This window comes from Nannobrachium achirus, assembly GCF_963921795.1.
Source record: "Nannobrachium achirus genome assembly, chromosome: 24".
Taxonomy (NCBI): domain Eukaryota; kingdom Metazoa; phylum Chordata; class Actinopteri; order Myctophiformes; family Myctophidae; genus Nannobrachium; species Nannobrachium achirus.
In genome coordinates, this window is record NC_137831.1 from 40,232,143 (window position 1) to 40,257,145 (window position 25,003).

At 42.4% G+C, this 25,003-nt stretch overlaps 1 protein-coding gene and 1 pseudogene across 2 annotated transcripts in view; both read left to right on the forward strand.

The window, feature by feature from the left end:
• Positions 1-25,003, forward strand: part of LOC308280287 — a 104,938-nt pseudogene that overhangs the window by 70,670 nt on the left and 9,265 nt on the right. Inside the window, exons 21-31 of the transcript in view lie at positions 298-367; positions 1,662-1,730; positions 4,014-4,083; positions 6,328-6,396; positions 7,299-7,367; positions 12,166-12,234; positions 13,634-13,702; positions 15,852-15,932; positions 19,078-19,113; positions 19,241-19,277; positions 21,377-21,545. The product of the transcript in view is annotated as an uncharacterized misc_RNA (transcript). The remainder of the gene's footprint in view (positions 1-297; positions 368-1,661; positions 1,731-4,013; positions 4,084-6,327; positions 6,397-7,298; positions 7,368-12,165; positions 12,235-13,633; positions 13,703-15,851; positions 15,933-19,077; positions 19,114-19,240; positions 19,278-21,376; positions 21,546-25,003) is intronic.
• LOC308309347 (thymidylate kinase-like) lies at positions 23,821-24,471 on the forward strand (the record flags this gene model as incomplete). Its single annotated transcript, XM_080754897.1, has 1 exon — positions 23,821-24,471. One exon carries the CDS (start codon positions 23,821-23,823, stop codon positions 24,469-24,471), a length of 651 nt encoding a protein of 216 aa, XP_080611023.1.

Below are 25,003 nucleotides of genomic sequence, written 5' to 3' on the forward strand. Positions count from 1 at the left end.
AATAGATGTGCCTCATGCTAGATGCAGAATAGATAGTAGATACACCATAAAAATGCTAATATACAGCATATGATTTGTGAAAGTGACAAACGGGCTTCACAGTTATGTCAGGTGTGTTCATATGCTAATGGTGATGCGATTTCAGATCAATTGCTCCAGCCACTGAGGAGAAACACTGTTTCAGACAGACAGACAGACAGACAGACAGACAGACAGACAGACAGACACTCACTCACTCACTCACTCACTCAGACATTCGCAAAATTATAGTATAGATGTTCTTTTTCCCGGCATTAGGGAGAACCAGGGACGCCCAGGTCGACTGGGTTTACCAGGACTGCCAGGCCGTGGGATCATAGGAGGAAAGGTAATCTGCATGCTTTCTCTTTCAGTTTTATAACCTTCAACAACAAACACATCAAAATGAAGGAAAAGTCAGAGTTGCTAAATGAGCACAAAGAACATTCACCTACATTAAAACAACACAATTTTAACAGGCAATTACTAATGCAGGAAGGAACATGAGCTATTTTTAGGAAGTAGTGTGTAGTTAGTAGTGGGGTTGGCGATATGGAAAAATACAATATCACAATATTTTTTCATGTTGGTTTTTATGGTTATTTTTCAAGTTACTTATCAGTACAACCACCATTTAGACCAATGGTCCTCAATGTGGGGTCCAGGGAGGACTAAATTGACCCTTACAAGTATGTAACTCCGACAGCATACAAATGAAACCAAATGGACCCTTACGGGTCCATTTGGTTTCATTTGTACACTGTCAGAGTTAAGGGGAGACCTTGACATTTAAAATTTGACAACTGCTGATTTAGACCAATATGCAGGTTTTAATTAATTCTGCAATGAATCTCTTCATTAACAATTCAACAGGGAATTTTGATATGGCTCCCTCCATTGTATCACGATACATATGATATCTCTGAAAAGGCCTATCTTGGAGACATTGTATGGCCTCAACGATATTTATCACCATATGGCCCACCCGTATATACTGTAGTAGTAGTTGTAGATGTACTGTAACAGTTGCAGAGGCAGCAATTGAACGTTCTTTATACCAGTGTTGATTTCGTCGACTAAAACCATGATGAAAAATGTTTGTCAACTGCGTTTTTTTCACCGACGAAAATGTAATAAAAACAAAATAAAAACTAAGCTGTGATGACTAAAACTAAGACTAAATATATTGTCAATTTCGTCAACAAAATAAAAACTAGACTAAAACGTTAGGGAGGGACTAGTGGAGAAGAGAGTCATTTTATGTTTGGTTGCTCTCAGGTGTCATGTCCTGAAAATAGCCAATCTACAAGCTCGTACGAGCTTGTACAGTAGATCGGCTATTTTCAGCACACAACCAAAATGTAAAATCAGTCATTACGATGCCATCAAGGCCTGCCAAAATACATTTCAGTTGACTAAATCAACTGCAGATTTAGTCGCCTAAATTCTTATGATGTTTAGTCGACTAAAATTAGACTAAAACTAAAACTTTTCATGTGACTAAATTATGACTAAAATGAAATGTCATTTTATTCAAAAGACTGTGACTATAACTAAATCAAAATTTGCTGTCAAAAACAACACTGCTTTCTACATTTCCATCTGCTCTCTACGTCAGTGATTGAATCATGTATGTTTCCCAGGGTGATCTTGGCCCACCTGGTCTTCCTGGTCCAGTAGGGGAGACTGGATATGGACTTCCTGGTCCAAAGGTAAGACGTACACTCGTACAGTATAACGCTCAACCACCCTATTTTACCAGTAAGACTCCCTAATCGGGAGATAAGCGACCGTCAGGTCACAGTATACACAAAGAGGCCTGTAAGTGGCATTGGTTCCACCCACAAGTGTGTACGACAAACGGTTGATGAGTAAAGCCAAATAAAGTTTGGGCCAATCAGAGGAGGGGGCGGGGCTAAGTTAAACCAATTAAGGTGAAGGACTCTTAATCAAGTCAATTGACACAACCCACAAGTTTGTACGACAAACGGTTGATAAGTAAAGCCAAATAAAGTGGCAAAAATCTCTATCTCAAATCTATGTATCAGCTTGTAGAGCTGATATTCTTTCAATTTTTGAGCGGTGCTAACCGCTCCTACATCTGGCTTTGTGTGTCCCTATGTCCGTAGGTAGGTTTGTAGGTAGGTATGTAGGTATAGATATGTACGTACGTAGGTAGGTAGCTATGTAGATAGGTAGGTAGCTGTGTGTTTAAGCCCGTAGCCCAATCAGGGACCAGCATTTCTGGCAACGTTATCATTAACAGCCAATGAGTGATGCCAGTGGTGATGTCAGTGGCATCGCCAGTGGTGCACCTCATGGCACTCTGCTGGTGCACAAGTAGGCCATGTATGGCCTACTTGTGCACGAGGAGCTAGTTAGCACCTCGACAGTTGACAGTTCTAGTTAAGGCTTGCAGCCAGGCAAACCCATTCCACATAATTTTCCCATACAGTGGTCTTCCCAAAATGAAGTGTGTGATAGAGGCTGGCACCGCCAGGCAAGGAATAACTATGTACACCAGTAAGACTCCCTAAGGGCGAGAAGCGATGGTCGCGCTGAAACATCAGAGCTTCTTAATACGGCACAGTTAAGAAGCAGGAGTTAAACTACAAGTAATTCAGCTTTTTTTTCCACAGATATACTCTGCATTGCTATTGCCAGGCACGTGCACACATAGACATCAAAGGAGGCTTGAGCCCCTGCCCTGTTACCCGTCTGTACAAAGTGCCCTCTCAAGACCATGAATAAGTACCGAAAATAGCCGACTGCGACTACCGAAAATAGCCGACTGCGACGCGGTTGTGAGCTTGGAGGTCTGCTATTTTCGATATCTTCACCAAAACGCTCTTTTTTCGAAATTTCAGCCCCTGCCTCTCTAACATTCTCTGCACGTCCCTGGCTATTGCAGTGCAATAAATTGTCTTTTGTTCAAAAAGCTACGTCTAGCTACAGTACATGTAACCAGGTGTGAAAAGCTTACATAACATAAAGAATAAAATAAAACAAAGGTGCCTTTCATCTTGAGAATGAAACAACACAGGGAGCAAGCAGTTCCTTTTCAAATCCTGCTGAGAAATAGCCTATCTGTCCGGGTTAATAAAAAAAGCACACAACTTCCACGTATGAATTTCACATGACTATACCGGTGGGCCATAAATAATACATTTAGGAAGGAAACAGCAGGTCCATATTAAATCTGCCTGTTGTCTCACGGTTGCCCCCCCTTGGCCAGACTATTGGACATAGTCTGGACTAGATATATGGATAGTCACCTTGTTTACAATCCTGTGGGCCGTACACATTTTAACATGCGATAGCCTACTCCGTCCTTCCACCGGGAGCCCGCTTGAGAGGCTAAATGAAATGAGCAGGGTGGAGATGTGTGTCTTGGGGTGGAAGAGTTTAAGGATCGGCCGACTGTAACTGGTTTATTTATGACGGGAGTTCTTGTTGAATGATGTATATTATCGTCGTTGTCGTCGGGTGGAAACCTTGTATGTCCAAAACCGTTCACTTTGTATTCATCATTTAAAAAACAAACTAAACTAGGGTGCCTGGTGGCCTAGTCAGTGGACAGGCGCATACCATAGGCATTGCCGTTTCGGCATCAATGCAATGCCTGTCGGCGGTCGCTGGTTCGATTCCCGATCCGGGCGACTTTGCGCGTGCACGTCGTCCACTCCTGTCTCTCCCCCATTTCCTGTCAGTCTACTGTCCTATCCAATAAAGGCAAAAAGCCCAAAAACAAATCTTAAAAAAAGAAAAAAGAAAAAATGAACTAAACTAGTGAAAACAGCCGATCTAACAAGCACCCAACGCCTCGCACCGCGAGGCGTTTGGTGCTTGTAGATCGGCCGTTTTTCACTACTTTTGATGCGACCCGCCTTGTATGATGAAGCAGGGCTTTACATTTACGAAAATACATACACATTTGAAACTTGGAGATACGAGGTTTCTGTCCGACAGTGACGTTATGTGTGTGTCTTTTGCAGGGCGAGCGCGGGGATTCAGGGCCCCATGGCCTCGAGCGGTCCCAAAGGGGAGGGATACCCCGGCCCCATGGTGAGTATCCATGCCGACCATATGTCCACCTGTCCACCTGTCCATGCACATTAACCAGTGTTGTTTTTTGACAGCAAATTTTTGATTTAGTTTTAGTCATAGTCTTTTTGAATAAATGTCATATAGTTTTAGTCATAATTTAGTCACCTGAAAAGTTTTAGTTTTAGTCTAATTTTAATCGACTAAATATCATAAGATTTTAGGCGACTAATCTACAGTTGATTAGTCAACTGAAATGTATTTTGGCAGGCCTTGATGGTATCGGTAATGACTGATTTTACACTTGGTTGATTGGGCTGATAATAGGCCGATCTACAAGCTCACACAACGCGTCTGCGCTGGCAGACGCGTTGTGAGCTTAGATATCGGCTAGTTATCAGCACGCAACACCTGAGAGCAACCAAACATAAAATGACTCTCTTCTCTCCACTAGTCCCCTCCCCTAACGTTTTAGTCTAGTTTTTAATTTTGTTGACGAAATTGTCAATATATTTAGTCTTAGTTTTAGTCATCACAGTTTTAGTTTTTATTTAGTTTTTTATCGATGAAAAAAGAACGTAGTCGACAAAACATTTTTTGTCATAGTTTTAGTCGACAAAATCAACACTGACATTAAACTGCCAATTTGTGTCTGCGCCTAGTTTTACATGCAATCATCCTTCTCATCCGTAACTGCGCTTCCTGACCTATCAATCACTTTATGTTTAGTTAGTATCACAAGAGTTGCAGCCAAAGAAGGATTATGGCCAGGTTTACTCCATAAACCATGGATAATCATGTTAATACTTTACATACTGTACCTGTACACGTTTTAGTCTGTCTGTAAGGAATACGAGGGCCCTGCCCCCACCTGTGTTTCTGAACATACTGTATACAGCAGTTGTACAGCACTTATTTTGGACTTTTTAATACCTCTAAAAAGACAAATTAAACATTTGCCAAACTGTCAAATGGAAATAGAACAGTGTTATGCAAAATGTAATCCTCAACTCTTAGTGCTCGTCAGGGTGTGGGGGCGGCGGGGGGGGGGGAGGGGTGGTGGGGGGGTCCCCAGTTAAAATATGATTATGTTGGGGGTCCCCAGTTAAAATGTGATTATTTTGGGGGTCGCAGCCTGAAAAGGTTGAGAACCACTGTATAGGAGTAGTGAAGTGTGACGTAATTTACACATCCTACCTGGTTCGTGATCCCCCCCCCCCCCCCCCCCCATTCTGAATTCCCATAGACCTTTTTCATATTGCGTCATATAAGAACTGTGTTCCAATTATAAACAAATGATCTCAGCGGTTTGACTCATATGGATATGAAGAATCAACTGATGGTGAGAAAACGCTAATGTTACTGTCGCCGAATTAGTGACATTTTCGCTAGAAACAAGCTTTATCACTTATGAGTGACTGACTATCATAAACCACACAGAGCCTCCTCGCTGACAATATCGCAAAGATCGTTTGTTTATTTTTGGACCACAATGCTTATATGAGACGATTTTAAGACGACTCAATGTTATTCTCCATAGAGAATTACTTCATCGGAACCGGGGGATGAGCGAGTCACGTCATGACTTCGTTACTCTATACAGAAAGTCACAACACATACTGTAGTTAAAGGAGTAGTTCAACCCCAAAATGACTTTTTTTCTTCTATTGATTACTCACGGGGGTGAACTACTCCTTGTTGTGTTGTGCAGTGTTGATTTCGTCGACTAAAACTATGACATTTTTTTGTTGACTGACGAAAACGAAATAAAAACGAAATAAAAACTAAGCTGTGATGACTAAAACTAAGACTAAATATATTGACAATTTTGTCAACAAAATAAAAACCAGACTAAAACTTTAGGGAGGGAAGAGAGTAATTTTATGTTTGGTTGCTCTCCGGTGTTGCGTGCTGAAAATAGCCGATCCACAAGCTCACAACGCGTCGCGCTGCGACGCGTTGTGAGCTTGTAGATCTGCTATTTTCAGCACGCAACCAAGGGTCATTACGATGCCATCAAGGCCTGCCAAAATACATTTCAGTTGACTAAATCAACTGTAGATTTGGTCGCCTAAAATCATATGATATTTAGTCGACTAAAATTAGACTAAAACTAAACCAAACTACTAAACTAAAATTACATTTTATTCAAAAGAAAAGAAAATCAAAATTTGCTGTCAAAAAAACAACACTGGTGTTGTGTTGTGTTTTGTCGTGTTGTGTCGTGTCATCTTGTGTTGATTTGTTTAATGCTGTGTTGTGTAGGGCCCTCCTGGTTTGCCAGGTCTTCTGGGAGAACCTGGCGTGGAAGGACTTGGCATCCCTGGACCAAAGGTACGAACGTAACATACTGTATGTAAGCCATTTACCACGAGAGGGAGTGGGTTGTTGGCTGATTTACCACTGTTTCAGGGTTGTGGCACAAGGCGAAGCCGAGTGCCACACAACCCTGAAACAGTGGTAAATCAGCCAACAACCACCCACGACCCTCGAATGGTAAATTGCTTTTCTACCACTTCTACCATATCAATGAAAGAAAACACCGTTGTAACTTGCAAGGATATTTAGTTACAATCATTAATTGTTTCAGTGGGCGGGGTCCATGAGCCAACTCAAGGCTGTTGCCTGATTTACCACTGTTTTAAGCCAATCAGAATCCAGTATCTGAACATGTGACCATAAAAAGTGGTAGAAGTATCTGTATGACATACATACATACATACATACATAGTCATACACACATGCATACATACATACATACATACAGTACATACATTTTTCTTATAGTCGCTGTCGAGTGGAAACCTTCGCATTTATCATTTTAAAAATGATTTAAACTAGTGAAAACAGCAGATCTACAAGCACACAACGCCTCGCAGCACGAGGCGTTGTGTGACAGCCTTGTGTGACTTTTGTGCGACAGCCTTGTATGATGAAGCAGAGCTTTTACTTTGCGAAAGAACGTACAAATTTGAAACTTGGAGATACGAGGTTTCCATCCGACAACGACGTTATACTTTTAGTCCAAATTATTTGGATGCATGTGAGCTGTGCAAGTATACCCATATCCATCTCCTTTGGGGTCTGCTTTAGCTTATATATACAAAAGTAACAGTAGAGGCTACGTCATTCATTTTTAAGAATAAGATCACTCAACATGTTTGATTGTTAGGCTCTGTGCATGTACCATGCAGCGGCCTTGAGTTCGTCTAAACCCTGTGTTTTCATTTTGCCAGGGCGATATTGGATTCCGCGGGTTGCCGGGGTTACCTGGACCTCCAGGGGAAGGCCTGCAAGGACCGGCGGTAAAACAAAAAAAACACCTCATAACTCACACACTGTATTATGAAGAAACACTCCCGGAATGTCCCCACCAGCACGAAGCGTACAGGAATGGTGTAACCACGCTCTTCATTAACGCATTCAGAACGGGTATACACATTACTGAGTATTATTATTTTATGCTTTAACTACTGAAAAATAGCAGATATACAAGCTCACAGCGCGGCACCGAGTGCCGCGCTGCGAGCTTGTAGATCTGCTATTTTTGAAAAATCGTGAACATTAGAATTAAGTGTCTTTTGAATCCTTCTAAGGTTTTTTGGACAAACCTATGTTTCTATGTCAGCAATCTGGCCAGCCATCGTCAAAGAAAAGGTCCTTTTCACTTAACTTAACCGGAGCTCAGTTAGTCTGTTCTTGAGAGACTATACTATGTCAGTGGTTTTCACGTGAAGGACCCCCAAAATGATATGAATTCGACCACGGACCCCCATCTCAAAACATTTAGTTCCAGGGGACCCCCCTAAGAAGCAAAATTTGAGTTACAAAACGTTCGCTTTAAAAATACAAAATATTCAAAGATTTGCCGGAATTTTCACGACTTTTAAAAAATAGCAGATCCACAAGCTCGCAACGCGGCACTCGGTGCCGCGCTGTGAGCTTGTAGATCTGCTATTTTTCAATAGTTAAAGCATTCGATAATCCCGGGCCTAAATGGGTTAAAGCGGCTTCCTAAAATACTTTTCTTCAAAACCATTTGTCAACTGTTCAAACGGTTGGACGCGCAGCGAGCGCCGTGTAATCTCTATTCTGATTTACAGTGCGGGCCCAGATGTTTGTGATTGAGCCCTCTCCTCGAGAGGTATTATGTTGTAGCTCTTTCTTGACGGACAGCTCCAGACGGTTTCGCTTCACCTTGTACTCGCGAACGCGGCGCGCTCCCCCCCCCCCCCCCCGTTACCGCCTAACCCAACCAGGGGCGTCGCACCAAATTCTGGGCCCTGGGTACAAAAGGATTCACTGCGGGGGCCCCCATGAATGTTCTTCACAGGGGGAGGAGGAGGGAGTTTAACCCATTTAGACCGGGAACGCATTATTACGCATTATTTTGTGCTTTAGGTATTGATAAATAGCAGATATACAAGCTCACGGCGCGGCACTCGGTGCCGCGCTGCGAGCTTGTAGGTCTGCTATTCTTGAAAAACCGTGAAGATTTGTGCAAGTCTTTGAATATTTCAAATCCCTCTAAGTTTTTTTTGGTATATATGTTTCTATATCAGTGGTGCTCAAACATTTTCGTGTGAAGGCGCCCCAAAATGATATGTATTTGGCAACAGACCCCCATCTCAAAATATTTAGTTCCAAGGACCCCCCCTCCCCCCCAGAAGCAACATTTGAGTTACAAATGTTTGCTTAAAAAATACATTATGTTCAAAGATTTTCACACATTTTCAAGACTTTTTCAAAAATAGCAGATCTACAAGCTCGCAGCGCGGCACTCGGTGCCGCGCTGCGAGCTTGTATGTCTGCTATTTTTCACTAGCTGAAATATAAAATAATTAAGGCCCCTCCACCTTTGGCCCTAGCCTAGTAAACGACCAACTTCCGTTCTCCAGGAGGATTCCAGAAGCGAGAAACAAATGAAATGGTTTCCGGAAGAGGGCGGGTACGAGGCCTCTAGTAACTCAGTCCCTAGTAACTGGGCCCTAGTAACTCAGTCCCACTCCCCCCCCCTCCTTGTGACGCCCCTGAACCCACCCCCCCCCCCCACCACCACCACCACAGGGGCTTAGCGTTCACAGTGATATATGGTTCGACCTCGCCGGGTGTTTATCGCGCTCCTCTGGTGTGCCTCCGAGCCTTGTGTGTGAATCCTGTGCAGACACACAGTACAGTATCTTCCTGATTTATTGCTCACGCACCAAAAATAGCAGATCTACAAGCTGACGGCGCGTCGCGGGCGCGGCGCGTTGTCAGCTTGTAGGTCGGCTATTTTCGGGTTCGCGCGACACCCCTGCCCCCACGGAGCGCAACTCGGGAGGCTTACGTTGTCGGATGCGAGGCGCGAATGCCCGGTGGGCCTTAACCAGACTCCTTCCTGTCCAGGGAGGAAGTTCAGGAGGGGGGGCCCCTCCGGGGGCCCATCAGAGGCCCTCAATTATCACATCCACGTTTCCCCCCGCAGGAAGTTCCTGTGAGCCTCAGATCAGGGCCGTTAACCCATTTAGGGTTAGGATTATTGAATGCAGTGTGGTTTTTGACAGCAAATTTTGATTTCGTTTTAGTCATAGTCTTTTGAATAAAATGTCTTTTAGTTTTAGTCATAATTTAGTCACCTGAAAAGTTTTAGTTTTAGTCTAATTTTAGTCAACTAAATATCATAAGATTTTTTTGCGACTAAATCTACAGTTGATTTAGTCAACTGAAATGTATGTTGGCAGGCCTTGATGTCTGATTTTATACTTGGTTGCGTGCTGAAAATAGCCGATCTACAAGCTCGCAACACCTGAGAGCAACCAAACATAAAATGACTCTCTTCTCAACTAGTGCCTCCGCAACGTGTTAGTCTAGTTTTTATTTTGCTGATGAAATTGTCAATATATTTAGTCTTAGTTTTAGTCATCACAGCTTAGTTTTTATTTCGTTTTTGTCAGTGAAAAAAACGCAGTCGACAAACATTTTTTGTCATAGTTTTAGTCGACGAAATCAACACTGATTGAATGCTTTAACTATTGAAAAATAGTAGATATACAAGCTCACAGCGCGGCACCGAGTGCCGCGCTGCGAGCTTGTAGATCTGCTATTTTTGAAAAGTCATGAAAATGTGTGCAAATCTTTGAACATATACATTTTTAAAGTGAACATTTGTGACTCAAATATTTGCTTCTGGGGCGGGGGTCCCTGGAACTCAATATTTTGAGACGGGGGTCGGCGGCCAAATACATCATTCTAGGGGTCCTTGACATGGAAGGGTTTGAGAACCACTGACGTAGAAACATGTGTTTTTCAAAACATTTTGAAGACAGAATTGGGTAAAAATTCAAGTTTTCACACATTTTAAAAAAATAGCAGATCTACAAGTTTGCAGCGTGGCACTCGGTGCCGTGCTGTGAGCTTGTAAATCTGCTATTTTTCAATAGCTAGAGCATAAAATATTAATACGCAATAATGCGTACCCGGTCTAGATAGCTTAAAGGCCCAAGGGATCACACTGGCCCTGGATCATTAGATGTGATGTAATTTAAAATGAGCAGAGCGCCTCGAATGACTACTTGCGCTGAAGTTTATTTGCATATAGACAGGGGAAACCCGCCGCGTCCGTGCTGATGAAATAATTCATAACATGCATAGTGGATGAGAAGGGAAGAGGCGGGTGTGGTATACGGACCCCTAATTCGCCAGATGGTTTTATGAAAAAAAAGAAAAAGGCATCTTATGTATGTATTAATGCGTAGACTGTCGTGGTTTGGGGGGAAATATGCATCATCCCGTACAGCAGGGGTTTTCAAAGTGGGTGACGGGGAACCCTGGGGTGCCGCAACGGCAGTCCAGGGGTGCCGCGAGATAATTTGATAATATTTGAAATATATTTGGACACTTCAAATATATTTAGTATCATTTTAAACTTGAAGTACTGTACAAAGTTATTTTCAGTCAGTTCTAACCAAAATGGCTATTATCTCAATGTTTTCCTCGCAACATAATCGCTAAAATATGCTATAAATATAAGGTGCTTATATGAAAATTAGGAATTTAATGTAGGGGTGCCTTGTATGAAAAAAAAAAAAAAATTATAGGGGTGCCCCGAGCCAAAAACGTTTGGGAACTCCTGCCGTACAGTACATTATAGGGATAATAATACATAATACTAGCATGTTCAATAATGATGTTTTGTAGATGGATACCTTTATTATCCCATGGGGGAAATTCAGTTACCCAGAGGCGGCACAGCAGTTAAGGTTACAAGTTACAGGACAGTAAGGAAAAGAAAAAAGGACTGTTGTGTACCAGCCGAGCGACAAAAACAAACAAGAAAGAAGAATCAACAATACAGGAGAATCAACCATACAGAGCAAACTAAGTAAAAAAAAAAAAAGTATATTAAGTTTCGAGAACAGTTGAAAAAGACAAAACACAACAAAAAATAGTAGTACTTAAAGTCTCTATAATGGATTGCAATTTTAAAGCAATTTTCTAAGCATATTGCAAACTCAAAGAACTTACAATGGTCCATTCATTCAAACATTAGGAACTACTTGTGTAGTCTTAGGTCTACTATTGTACATTATACAACAGGTAGTCAGGCTCTCAATGGAAAACAGGCTCTCGAACAGTGCAGTTAATGAGCACTACTGCACACCGTCTCATCAAGCAAAGATTTCAGCTGTGTTGGTCATGAAAGACTCTCTCTCCTCACCCTATGCTAGGCTGCTAGGCTAGCGGTTTTCACGTGAAGTTCAGGGACAGAGTGGCTAAACGAGGCATTAAAAAATTACAAATTCCTATCGTATATCTTAATTACAATGAAATGAAGTTGACGTGTTTTTTTTTAAGGGCAACAGTTGTATAATAGCAATATTACACTCGAGGGTGTGGGTTTATCTAATTATGATACCTTCTGCGATGCCTACGGGCACTCGCCCTTCAGGCTCGTGCCTGCGGCAACGCAGGCCGTACAATAATTACGATACACCCACACCCTCTCGTGTAATATTGCTATATCATTCCTCATTTCTTGTCATCTTCGAGGGGTACGTTCAAGTGTAATAATGGCTGCTCTGGTCTATTGGTGATGATATCTGTATAATCTCTGCGTTGCAGGGTAATGTCGGGCGACCGGGCCCTCCAGGGCCGTCGGGGCCTCCGGGGCAGGGCATTCAGGGGCCAAAGGTAGGTTGTGATAATAATGTGCCCCATGCTCCATCTGTAGTCTGAGCGTTTCAGGCAAAAATCGTGCACTTTACGATAAAAGCATGACAAAACTGTGAGAAGTCACTCAACCACAGTTTTGTGGGGGCCGTTTTTAGCACAAGGAATGTTTTTCGTGTAAAACGAATGCTTGCATTGCAAAAAAAAAAAACTCACGTGCTACTTAAAACAGATTTATTTTTTGTATTATTTTACTGTATAGTAAAGTCAATGCATGAGACCCCAACTTTGATTGGCTCCCACAGTTTCTCCCAAGACAAATCTGGGATGTCCCTATAGCCAAAAATGTTCCATATGGCATGTTCTAACTGTGTGCCAAATGTCATGCTTTTATCGCAAAGTGCACGATTCCATCAAAATATTGCCCGAAACACCCGGACTGCTGTGCAGACTGGAGTGGTCCTAATGTATGTAGATTACTTAGCTTCCTAGGATGAGGGTTTCATAACTTTCATTCTCACTTGGGGCCATCCACATTTATTTAAAAAACATGCTCTCCTGAATCCTGATACTATAAGATGCTTTGGTTAACCGCATCCACTTAAACAGCAAATGTTATTATATTTTTGTGTACAGGTTTGTAGACAGCAAATTTTGATTTAGTTATAGTCATAGTCTTTTGAATAAAATGTCATTTAGTTTTAGTCATAATTTAGTCACCTGAAAAGTTTTAGTTTTAGTCTAATTTTAGTCAACTAAATATCATACGATTTTAGGCGACTAAATCTACAGTTGATTTAGTCAACTGAAATGTATTTTGGCAGGCCTTGACGGCATTGTAATAACTGATTTTACACTTGGTTGTGTGCTGAAAATAGCGATCTACAAGCTCACAACGTTGTGAGCTTGTAGATCGGCTATTTTCAGCTAGCAACACCTGTGAGCAACCAAACATAAAATGACTCTTCTCCACTAGTCCCTCCCTAACGTTTTAGTCTAGTTTTTATTTTGTTGAAGAAATTGTCAATATATTTAGTCTTAGTTTTAGTCGTCACAACTTAGTTTTTATTTCGTTTTTATTTAGTTTTCGTCAGTGAAAAAAAACGCAGTCGACAAAACGTTTTCGTCATAGTTTTAGTCTACAAAATCAACACTGGTTTGTAGGAGAAATAGTTGCGAATATTGTCACATTTTCAGCTGTAGAACACTCTCTAGTCTCTACCATCCCCCCTGTGCACATGTAAGAAGTCAGTTTGTCTGGTACTGCATACATAATTAAGTCTAGGTCATGGCTATATGTACTTTACATGGAATCTGTACGGGCAGCAAATCGCATGTGACAGGAGCATAAATGTAGAAGACCGCACTTCTCTCTCCATCTCACATAGCAATCTCTTTGCCCTATATGTTTTGAATTCAGGGCGAGCAGGGATCCCAGGGCGTCACAGGCCCAAGAGGAATGCCTGGGGAGGGCTTCCCCGGGGCTAAGGTGAGCCCACACGTTTGTTTCTGCTTGTGTATGTGTGTGTGTACCTGCATACACGCACGTCGCACATTATTCCGTTATACTAGTTGGCAGGTGCAGCACATTACATGTTGCACTAAAGCCTAGTCGTACGACCAGGCTTAAGGAGTGGGGACTATTCTACTCTATTCTATTTAGACTCAAGTACAATTTTGAGGTATTTCTTTTACTTTATTGGAGTATTTCCTACTCCACTACATACTCAGAGGCAAATAATATGCTTTTACTCCACTACAATGATTTGAAAACTTTAGTTACTAATTACGTTGTAGATTTTGATTGTTATTACAAAACTAACTGACTAACTAAAATCAAAACCTAAAAATTACCCACTTCAGACCTATATTCATTTCGGCCATTTGAAAATAGCCGTGAGCTTGTAGATCTGCTATTTTCAAAAGATTTGTATACATGTGAAAACTTGTGAAATGGGATATTCTGCATAATGAGTATTTTCTACTTTAAGTGCATTTTGATACCAATACTCTTATACTTTTACTCAAGTACATTTTTTAATCTGGACTTTTACTTGTAATTGAGTATTTCTACATTTCTACACAGTATTGATACTTTTACTTTAAGTTAAACAAAAAAAGTACTTCTTTCACCACTGGTTGTGGCAATGATGATTTGGTCTCTAGTCTTTTTTTGGTCCTATGACTCAAAAGCAGACCTATTGGTGTGTGTGTGGTGTGACAGGCACGTGCACACATAGACATCAAAGGGGGCTTGAGCCCCTGCCCCTTTATCCATCTGTAAAAAGTGCTCTCTCCAGACCATGAATGCAGTTTTTACGATGGTGAAAGAAATTGCCTTTGTCCAAACTCTCCTGAACTTGAATGCAGCATCTTATGTTGAAATAATTGCCCTCTCTGTGTAGAAATCCATGCCGTTAAGCCACATCTCCAGTATTGACTTGATTATGCTTGGTTCAGTGTGGTATCAAGGACCGAAAATAGAATACCTCCAAGCTCACAACTAGGCCTGGGGCGGTATCAACATTTTGTTACCGCGATTACCGTCTTCCCATTTACCGCCGGTACTGCGGTAATTACCGCACCCCCGTATCTATTAATTAAGGTTCGGCGATAAGCCAAAATATTGCAATCATCTTCCCAAAAGTCGCCTCTCCACAGCCTGACTGCCCGAGTTATACTTCTCCATACAGCACAGCGGGTATGGCTTTGAAAGGAGCAGATCTACAAGCTCACAACACATCGCATCCGGGACGCATTCTGAGCTTTAAGATCTGCACTGTCGGGTTACCATAGTAACGTAGGCTAGCTACTTAGCTTTTCAGACACAAACAGCTGTGTGAACAAACCAGAAGAGGACGGGTAGTCAGATCGTGTACAGTGATTCTGTAAACTCACGTCACGTCTCAACTCTCAAATCGCAGTGATTGAGTGCTGCTATATACAGGTTTTAGTTACAAGAAAAGGTTATAAAATCGCCGACGCGCCGCCGGACGGAGCAAAACGTGCGACGCGGTGGAAAAAGTAAAATAGTTTCATTTTCGGTTTTAGTCCACGCGTCCCACGCTCCGCCAGTAATCCGTATGAATAAAAAAAGATATGCCACAACACAAGGTAATGGTATGTATTAACATCCTTGTGTCGTGTGGATTACATAGAAAGTTTACGCTGCTCTGTACTCCTCTCGCGGCTGCTGTGGTGCCCTGGCCTGACTCTGTGTCTCAGTGAGAGTGACGTATGTGGCTTCCAACATGTGGTACACGGCCCAGAGCAGAGCGGCATGGAGCGCATGCGGTCCTCGCTTCTCCCCTGTTTTAAAACTCGCTTGTTTTCCAATAAAAAATAGACTTTTTTTTGTCTTTTTTTACCGCGGTAAGCACACTGACACCGTGGTAGACCTCGGTTTACCGCGGTACGGCGGTACGGCGGTTACCGTGTCCAACCCTACTCACAACGCGTCGCAGCGCGACACGATGTGAGCTTGGAGGTCGCCTATTTCTGATATTTTCACCAAAAGGCCCTTTTAGAAATGTCAGCCCCTGCCTCTCTAACATTCTCTGCACGTCCCTGCCTGTTGGTGTGTGTGTGTGTGTGTGTGTGTGTGTGTGTGTGTGTGTGTGTGTGTGTGTGTGTGACAGGGGGACCGCGGCTCAGCAGGGGAGAGGGGACTGAAAGGCATTAAAGGAGAATTGGGGGACGCCGGAGTGCCAGGACAAGCTGTGAGTCATACCCTTTAATATATCTATACTAACATACAGAATGAGCAGGGACGTGCTGGCCATTGGGAAAAGCGGGACAACTCCCGAACGGCCGGTTCATTCCCTGCCGGTCCAGGCCGGCCATTAGGATGAAAATAAAAATAAATGTCGTCCGTTGTTCCATTTTGGTGGCTGGGCACTGTCGGGCAGAAACCTCGTATCTCCAAGTTTCAAATTTGTAAATTTTTTCGCAAAGCCAAGCTTCATCATACAAGGCCGTCACACAAAAGTAGTGAAAACAGCAGATCTACAAGCACACAACGCCTCGCGGTGCGAGGCGTTGTGTGCTTGTAGATCGGCTGTTTTCACTAGTTTAAATCATTTTCAAAATGATAAATACAAAACAAACGGTTTTGGACATACAAGGTTTCCACCCGACAACAACGAAATATAACTCATGTACAGTAATTGGCCCACTGGCTTGTCACTTTTCGTGATCTGAAATGGCAAATCTTTGAGTAGCAGCAGCGCTATAGAGAGAGATCTCTCTCTATAGCGCGCAATGAGGGCCTCTCTCTCCAACTCTTTTTCCCGGGCTGAATCAGGGGCCCAGCACGTCCCTGAGAATGAGCATCTATTTGACAGGCTCGTTGGCCATTTTGTTTCAGTCTCGCTGATTGTGTTTGTTTGCGTTTGTTTGTTTAACCTTCATTTTGAAATGAAAGATGAAACATTTTGTTTTCCCTCCCAGGAGACCTGGTTAGGGAACCTAAAAGATTCAGGGCGGCACACAGTCACTTTAACTCATTTGCTGCTCTTTTAAACATCGCTGAACTAAGCAACTGCCAAATTGTCCTTACCTTTTAACGTCCTTACCTTTTAACTCACTTACTGCCAATTAAAAATGCCCTCGAGTGGCATTAGTGCCAGCCCTCTCCATAGACTTCCATGTAATTTGTAGTGCACAGATCATGCACACCCATGCACAGATCATGCACCATGTTTGTGCAGGCTGTTCACAGCTTTCAAACAAAAAAAAAAGATTGGAAATCCGTTCAGGCATTCTTGAGATAATAGCCATTATGTTTTCCTAAAATGTAAACAAAGATGGCTGCCATGTTTGATAGATGGGGTTGCTATGGGGGTTAAACATGCAATTTCGTGATTTCTATCATGCCTACTACATTTTTTGGGGTCCAAAAAATTTTTTTGAAAAAAAATTTTTTTTGAAATTGTTTTTTTGTTTTGTTTTTTTTCTAAGTAAAAGTCGCCCAAAGTCGCTTGGCAGGGAAGCCCATAGTGAGAAAGTTGCTCTAAAAGTCGCCTGGCACTGTATGAGTTGTTAACAGATTGTGCGCGCATCGTGCACGATCTGTGCATGTGCCATGTACCAGGCGTGTAGACCCGACCACAGCGTTCGAATAAAACAATCCCATTGGAAAAAGACGTATCCGTTGTCAGGCTGTATTTGCCACTGTTTACATAAAAAACTAATGGAAAAGGCCGAGCTGTGCGCTATGGTCCTGCGTGGGCACGTTCGCGCACATAGCAGAGGATCTGTGCGCGGATCATATGCCAGGCGTGTAAAGACTCGATAACAGTTTCAAATACAAAAAATTCGATTGAAAAACGAGCTTTCAGTCGCCGTGCAGCTACTTGCTAAGTTTACATGCAAACCTATGGAAGCTGAGCTATGATCCGGCCTCAGACCGGATACGGAAACCTAGATCCGGTCAAAACCGGATGCAGTCTCGGAGGGGCCGATAGAGTCCGACACGGAGATAAACAGCGATCATACTTTTAATTGTTTCATAACGATTAAAGCTAATTAAATCTTCGGTTTCATCGGGCATGGCAGGGCGGTACAGCGGGAAATCTTCGGTTTCGTCGGGGAAAGCAGGAAATGAGTATAGACACATTACTGTATACTATCGGAGTAGCAAGCGTTGCCTGGGTTATTGCATGGGTGAAATCAGGCACAAAGTACATGGGAGGCCAGAGACTATGACGTCAGTCATAATGTGATTCATGACAAGTAGAGATCAGTCATCTCTACTAGACAAAGATTCAGCCCAAGCAGCCTCTCCATTGATTTCCAGTGTGCATTTAAAAATGCATAAAGAAGATAAATATTTAAGTATAAAAACTTTTCAAAAAAGTAACTCACAGCCACTGTAGGTCTGGGGAAACTTTCTTTTCACTAGATAAACTTTTCACTAGATAAACTTTTCACTAGATAAACTTTTCACTAGATAAACTTTTCACTAGATAAACTTTTCACTAGATAAACTTCACTAGATAAACTTTTCACTAGATAAACTTTTCACTAGATAAACCTTTCACTAGATAAACTAACTTTTCACTAGATCAACTTTTCACTTGATAAACTTTTCACTAGATAAACCTTTCACTAGATAAACTTCACTAGATAAACTTTTCACTAGATAAACCTTTCACTAGATAAACTAACTTTTCACTAGATAAACTTTTCACTAGATAAACTAACTTTTCACTAGATAAACTTTTCACTAGATAAACTAACTTTTCACTAGATAAACTTTTCCGCTGCCATTGGAAATCGATGGAAACCAGATTTTCAATGGAATTTCAATGCTGATTTTCAATGGACTGCATTTGTTTGGCTTCACATGACAGTTAGCTTGCTGCAGAATATAGTCACGGCAACCACACTTGCAATTTCCAATAGGCTCTATGCACAGCAGCCATTTTGGAGAGAAGTTGGATGGTCTTCTCACTTCCTTCAAAGGTGTTAGCAATGATACTAATGAAGGCTCTGTTCCATTTCATGTTGCACAGTGGTTCTCAAACCTTTTAAGGCTGCATTTGGTTCCATATTTGAACACTCAAGAGTGACACCTTCTAAGGGGTCATTTGAAACCCCCAAGGAACCATGAAGGTCCCTGGACCACACTTTGAGACCCACTGGTGTAGTGAGTCAACAGCACAATATTACAGCACCCTGACTCTATTTGACCAGAATGGAACAGAGCCTTCATTAGTATTATTGGTAACACCTGTGAAGGAAGTGAGAAGACCATCAAACTTCTCTCCAAAATGGCTGCTGTGCATATAGCCTATTGCATCTTTCTAGTTATTATTATTAAAGAGTGATATAAAAACAACACAATGTGTTTTCTCACCTCAGGGCCGACCAGGGGAGAAAGGTGAAGCGGGTCTCACTGTAAGTCTTCCTGCTTTTACTCGTGTTTTTCTTTCAGTCACAGTACTTTCAGTACCCTTTCAGTTAAAGCACTCGTTCTTGTGTTATTGTTCTCACTATAACAATGTGTGCTTTTGATTGATTTCAGAGAGAGGACATCATTCGAATGATTAAGGAGATCTGTGGTATGGCACCTCGTCTTTTTTTCTTGTCCTCACGATAACGTATTACTAATCTGGTGGTTCAAATGTGGGGAAGATTTATATACATGTGTTACATGACGTTGTGTTACCTAAACAAATAAGCCCTCCAGGAGTCACTATAATCAATAGTATAGTGAAAATGGAGGAAACATGACTATGCTATAAGCAGTGGCGTCTATCTATGGCAACATGACTGGTGTCTTGCACGCAAGACACCAGTCATGTTGCCATACCTTAGCAACAGGCATGATACATTTATTTTAAGAAGTACATTTTATTTTTTCATCCGTTTCTACGGTTTCTTGGGCTGGATATGGCAGCCTGGAACGGTTGTTCAAGTGCAGCTAAACTTGGAATGTTAGTAAACGCGCCACAATTAACAATAATGAATTGCACCTGTGCAGCTGACCTGCGGAACCTGTGAATATACCATTCTGTCAAGATGGGGAGAATACAAGTGTGGAGAATACAATTATAATACCTTGTTAAAGTGACCATTTTGTTAAATTTTGCATTTGTAGTTATTTTACTGTAATTTAACAACATAATAACCAGCACAGATAGACAAAGAGACATTCATGGATTTATATTTAAAAGTAACTTTTATTTCCCCCCCTGGACCCAGGGTATGGCAGCTGCATACCCCTGCCATACCCAATTGACGCCCCTGGCTATGAGATAGGATACAAAAATAGAATGAGGAATATTGCAAAAGGGTAAAGGAAAGATCCTGTATATGCAAGGCACGCTCTCATATCCTCATGCTGTGATCAAATATAAATGCAAATGAGTTAACCCATTCAGAACGGGTACACAATTTGTGTTTCATTATTTTATGATTTAACTATTGAAAAATAGCAGATATACAAGCTCACAGCGCGGCACCGAGTGCCGCGCTGCGAGCTTGTAGATCTGCTATTTTTGAAAAATCGTGAAAATTAGAATTTCTATAAGTGTCTTTTGAATCCTTCTAAGGTTTTTTTGAAAAACCTATATTTCTATGTCAGCAATCTGGCCAGCCATCGTCAAAGAAAAGGTCCTTTTCACTCAACTGGAGCTCAGTTAGTCTGTTCTTTAGAGACTACCATGTCAGTGGTTCTCAAACCTTTTCATGTGAAGGACCCCCAAAATGATATATATTTGGCCACGGACCCCCATCTCAAAATATTTCGTTCCAGGGACTCCCCAGAAGTGAATTTGAGTTACTATAACGTTCGCTTTGAAAATACATATATTCAAAGATTTGCACATATTTTCACGACTTTTTCAAAAATAGCAGATCTACAAGCTCGCAGCGCCGGGATCCGGAGCATCTTCCAAAACGCTAGCCAAATCACCCGTTTGTAGGAGAGCCTCATCATTTTGGTTTTATTACATTCTTCTATCTTTCTTTTGTTATTTCTACTGTGAATCCCTCAGTAACTCCCAGTTTGGGCGGCGAGTTATGTCTCAAGACTGTATGCAGGGGCGTCACAAGGGGGGGGGGGAGTGGGACTGAGTTACTAGGGCCCAAGGTGGAGGGGCCTTTAGCTTTTGAAAAATAGCAGATCTACAAGCTCGCAGCTTGGCACTGAGTGCCACGCTGCGAACTTGTAGATCTGCAATTTTTTCGTGAAAATGTGTCAAAATCTTTGAATATATATATAAGTGAACATTTGTAACTAAAATTTTACCTCTGGGGGGTCCCTGGAACTAAATATTTTGAGATGGGGGTCCGTGGCCAAATACATATCATTTTGAGGGTCCTTCACATGCAAAGGTTTGAGCACCACTGACATAGAAACATAGGTTTTTCAAAAAACCTTAGAGGGATTTGAAACATTCAAAGACTTGCACAAATGTTCACGATTTTTCAAAAATAGCAGGTCTACAAGCTCGCAGCGCGGCACTCGGTGCCGCGCTGTGAGCTTGTAGATCTGCTATTTTTCAATAGTTAAAGCACAAAACAATGCATAATAATGCGTTCCCGGTTGAAGAACATTCACAGGGGGCCCGCACCGCAGTGAATCCTTGTACCCGGGGCCCAGAATTTGGTGCGACACCCCTGACTATGTATGTCTTTTATATCCCCCTCCCCCAAGGTTGTGGCATCAAATGCAAGGAGAGGCCCATGGAGCTGGTGTTCGTGATCGACAGCTCGGAGAGCGTGGGCCCCGAGAACTTCGAGATCATCAAGGACTTTGTGATGGCGCTTGTGGACCGTGTCACGGTGGGACGGAACGCCACCCGCGTCGGCCTGGTGGTGTACAGGTCTGTGAACGCGTCAACGTCTATTGGTAGTGTCCAGGGGCGTCACAAGGGGGCGGGGAAGTGGGACTGAGTTACTAGGGCCCAAGGTAGAGGGGCCTTAAAGGAGTAGTTAACCCCCAAAATTACCTTTTTTCTATTGATTACTTATGCCATGTTCATGCCATATTCAATAATATTTTTTGGTTTTTGTCACATTCCTAAGACCAACATTTGATTCAAGTAAATTTACCCCCATTGATTCCGGATGGGGACCCGTTTCGAAACCGGTCCCCATCCGGAACGAATGGGGGTAAATTTATTGTTATCACATTTTTGTCTTAGGAATGTGACAAAAAACTAAAAATATTATTGAACTCTACTCTCCATGGCATGAGTAATCAATAGAAAAAAAGTCATTTTGGGGGTGAACTACTCCTTTAATTATTTTATACTTTAGCTATTGAAAAATAGCAGATCTACAAGCTCAGGTGCAGCGCTGCGAGCTCGTAGATCTGCTATTTTTGAAAAGTCGTGAAAATGTGTGCAAATCTTTGAATATATGTATTTTTTTAAGCGAACATTTGTAACTAAAATTTTGCTTCTTGGGGGTCCCTGGAACTAAATATTTTGAGATGGAGGTCCGTGGCCAAATATACATATAATTTTGGGGGTCCTTCACATGAAAAGGTTTGAGCAACACTGACATAGAAACATACCGGTAGGTTTTTCAAAAAACCTTAGAAGGATTTGAAATATTCAAAAATAGCAGATCTACGAGCTCGCTGTGAGCTTGTATATCTGCTATTTTTCAATCGTTAAAGCACAAGACAACGCATAATAATGCGTTCCCAGTCTAAATGGGTTAAACCCCCTCCCCTTATGAAGAACATTAATGGGGGGTACAAGTGAATCCTTGTACCCAGGGCCCAGTATTTGGTGTGACATCCCTGGTAGTGCCATGCAATGTGTTTGTATGCAGCCGACTGCACAGAGGCCTTGAACTGTCATCTCTCAGCACCGCGACAGATGAATGTCGTCGCTGGTGGGCAGAAAGCCAGACCTCATATCTCCGTTTCTAAAAATGTTAGGTTTCTTTGTGAATTAACCCATTCAGAACGGGTACACAGTATTGTGTATCACTATTTTATGCTTTAACTATTGAAAATTAGCAGATATACAAGCTCACAGCGCGGCACCGAGTGCCGCGCTGCGAGCTTGTAGATCTGCTATTTTAAAAAAAAAAAATTTGAATTTTGACCCGATTCTATGAGTGTCTTTTGAAGATTTTTTTGAAAAACCTGTTTCTATGTCAGCAATCTGGCGAGCCATCGTCAAAGAAAAGGTCCTTTTTCACTTAACTGGAGCTCAGTTAGTCTGTTCTTAAGAGACTACTATGTCAGTGGTTCTCAAACTTTTTCATGTGAAGGAAGGAAGGACCCCAAAATGGTATGTATTTGGCCACGGACCCCCATCTCAAAATATTTAGTTCCAGGGACCACCCAGAAGCAAAGTTTTAGTTACAAACATTCGCTTTTAAAATACATATATTCAAAGATTTGCACACATTTTCACGACTTTAAAAAAAATAGCAGATCTACAAGCTCGCAGCGTGTGAGCTTGTATATCTGCTATTTTTCACTGGATAAAGCATTCAATAATTCTAGGCCTAAATGGTGTTAATGGCCTACTTTGTCACACTAGTGTGACATTATGGTAGCAAAATCTACAAGCTACAATCTACCAGTAAGACTCCCTAATCGGGAGATAAGCGACCGTCACGTCGCATGCACAAACTTTAGAAGGCAATCGTGGCCAATCCGGAGGGAATATGGGAAATGGGACAGATCCATGTTGACGACATGACTTTCTGAGATTCTGCGTACTGTGATTTTAGGGCAAAAATCTGTAGGAGCAGTGTCCAAAAATTTGTTTTGCAAAAACCTGATGGTGACGCTAGAAGAAGGCCATGTGATAAATCAGGTTGTGATTTGCCATCCAAGGGTGTGTGTGCAAAGTTTGGCATCGATAGGGCCAACGATGGCAGCGATAAGAGTAGGGGCAAAAGTGTGACGTGACAGACAGACAGACAGCCGGTACCCCTTGGCTACACCTCATTGGCTAAGGGCCCTTTCTTTGTACTGTCAGTACAAAGGCAGTGTCTTACGTCATTTTGAGGAGAACTTGACTGATAGATTACGTCATTTTGAGGAGAACTTGATAGATAAATAATGAAGATAACATACGTGTGCTCGCTTTTAGTGAGCCCACAAATAAATAATACACGCACCTTGGACTGATGCCATGCAAACGAGGAGCGTTCATTGTGCTCGAAGGACTGGACAAGGCCGGGAAAACGACGCAATGTGCCAAGTTAGTCCACGCCCTGCAACAAAGTGGACAACCGGCCGAGATGATGAGATTCCCCGATAGAACCACCGAGATCGGACAGCTGATCGACGCCTACCTCGAAAACAAAAGCGACTTGGAGGACCACGCCGTGCACCTGTTGTTTTCCGCAAACCGCTGGGAACTCGTGCCGCTGATGATGGAGAAGCTGGAACAAGGCACCACGCTGGTCGTGGACCGGTACGCCTTCTCCGGAGCCGCGTTCACCAGCGCCAAGCCGGGGTTCTGCCCGGACTGGTGCAAGCAGCCCGACGAGGGACTGCCAAAGCCAGACCTGGTGATGTTCCTGCAGCTCAGTCCGAGCGACGCCGCGCTCAGAGCCCAGTTTGGAGCGGAGAGATACGAGAACGGCGTCTTCCAAAGAACGGTCCAGCAGAGGTTTGAGCAGCTGGCGAAGGACCCTTCAGTCAACTGGCGGGTCATCGACGCTTCCCAAAGCGTCGAAGACGTTCACGCCGACATCAAGAGCCACAGTTTAAACGCCATCAACAAAGCTGAGAGTCAGCCGCTGGAAAAACTATGGAAATCAACCAAGAAATAAAAAATATATTTTACTGTGGGCTCGCCTGAAAGGCGAAAACACTATGTTATCTTCATTATTTATAGAGTTCTGCCGCGGGAGTTCCATCGCAGACAGTACAAAGGCAGGGCCCTTAGCCAATGAGGTGTAATTGAGGTGTGGAAAAACATCTGGGAGTGGTGGTAGCTGGAGTATTGGTTGAGCTTCACACGACAGTTAGCACGCTGGAGAATATAGTCACGAGCGAGCCCACACTGTTTCGTAGGAACAGTATTTCTAGTTATATATTTTATTTTCAGACAAAAGAAGTCTTGATCCTAACTGACCTTGTGAGGAGGACACACACTTGCCTCACGGTTTTACATTTCTTTGGAGGAAGATGCAACAGAGGTATAGAATTAAATGTGGACTAAAGAAGGACTCTTTAATATTTTCTTTTCGTATGTTTGAAATAGTCTTTATTAGTGTGGTTGCTATAGGCAACACACTATCGTTCTCTGTCTTTTGCACAAACGTAAAAGTGAAGCTTTTTGTCATGCTTCACACACAGTTG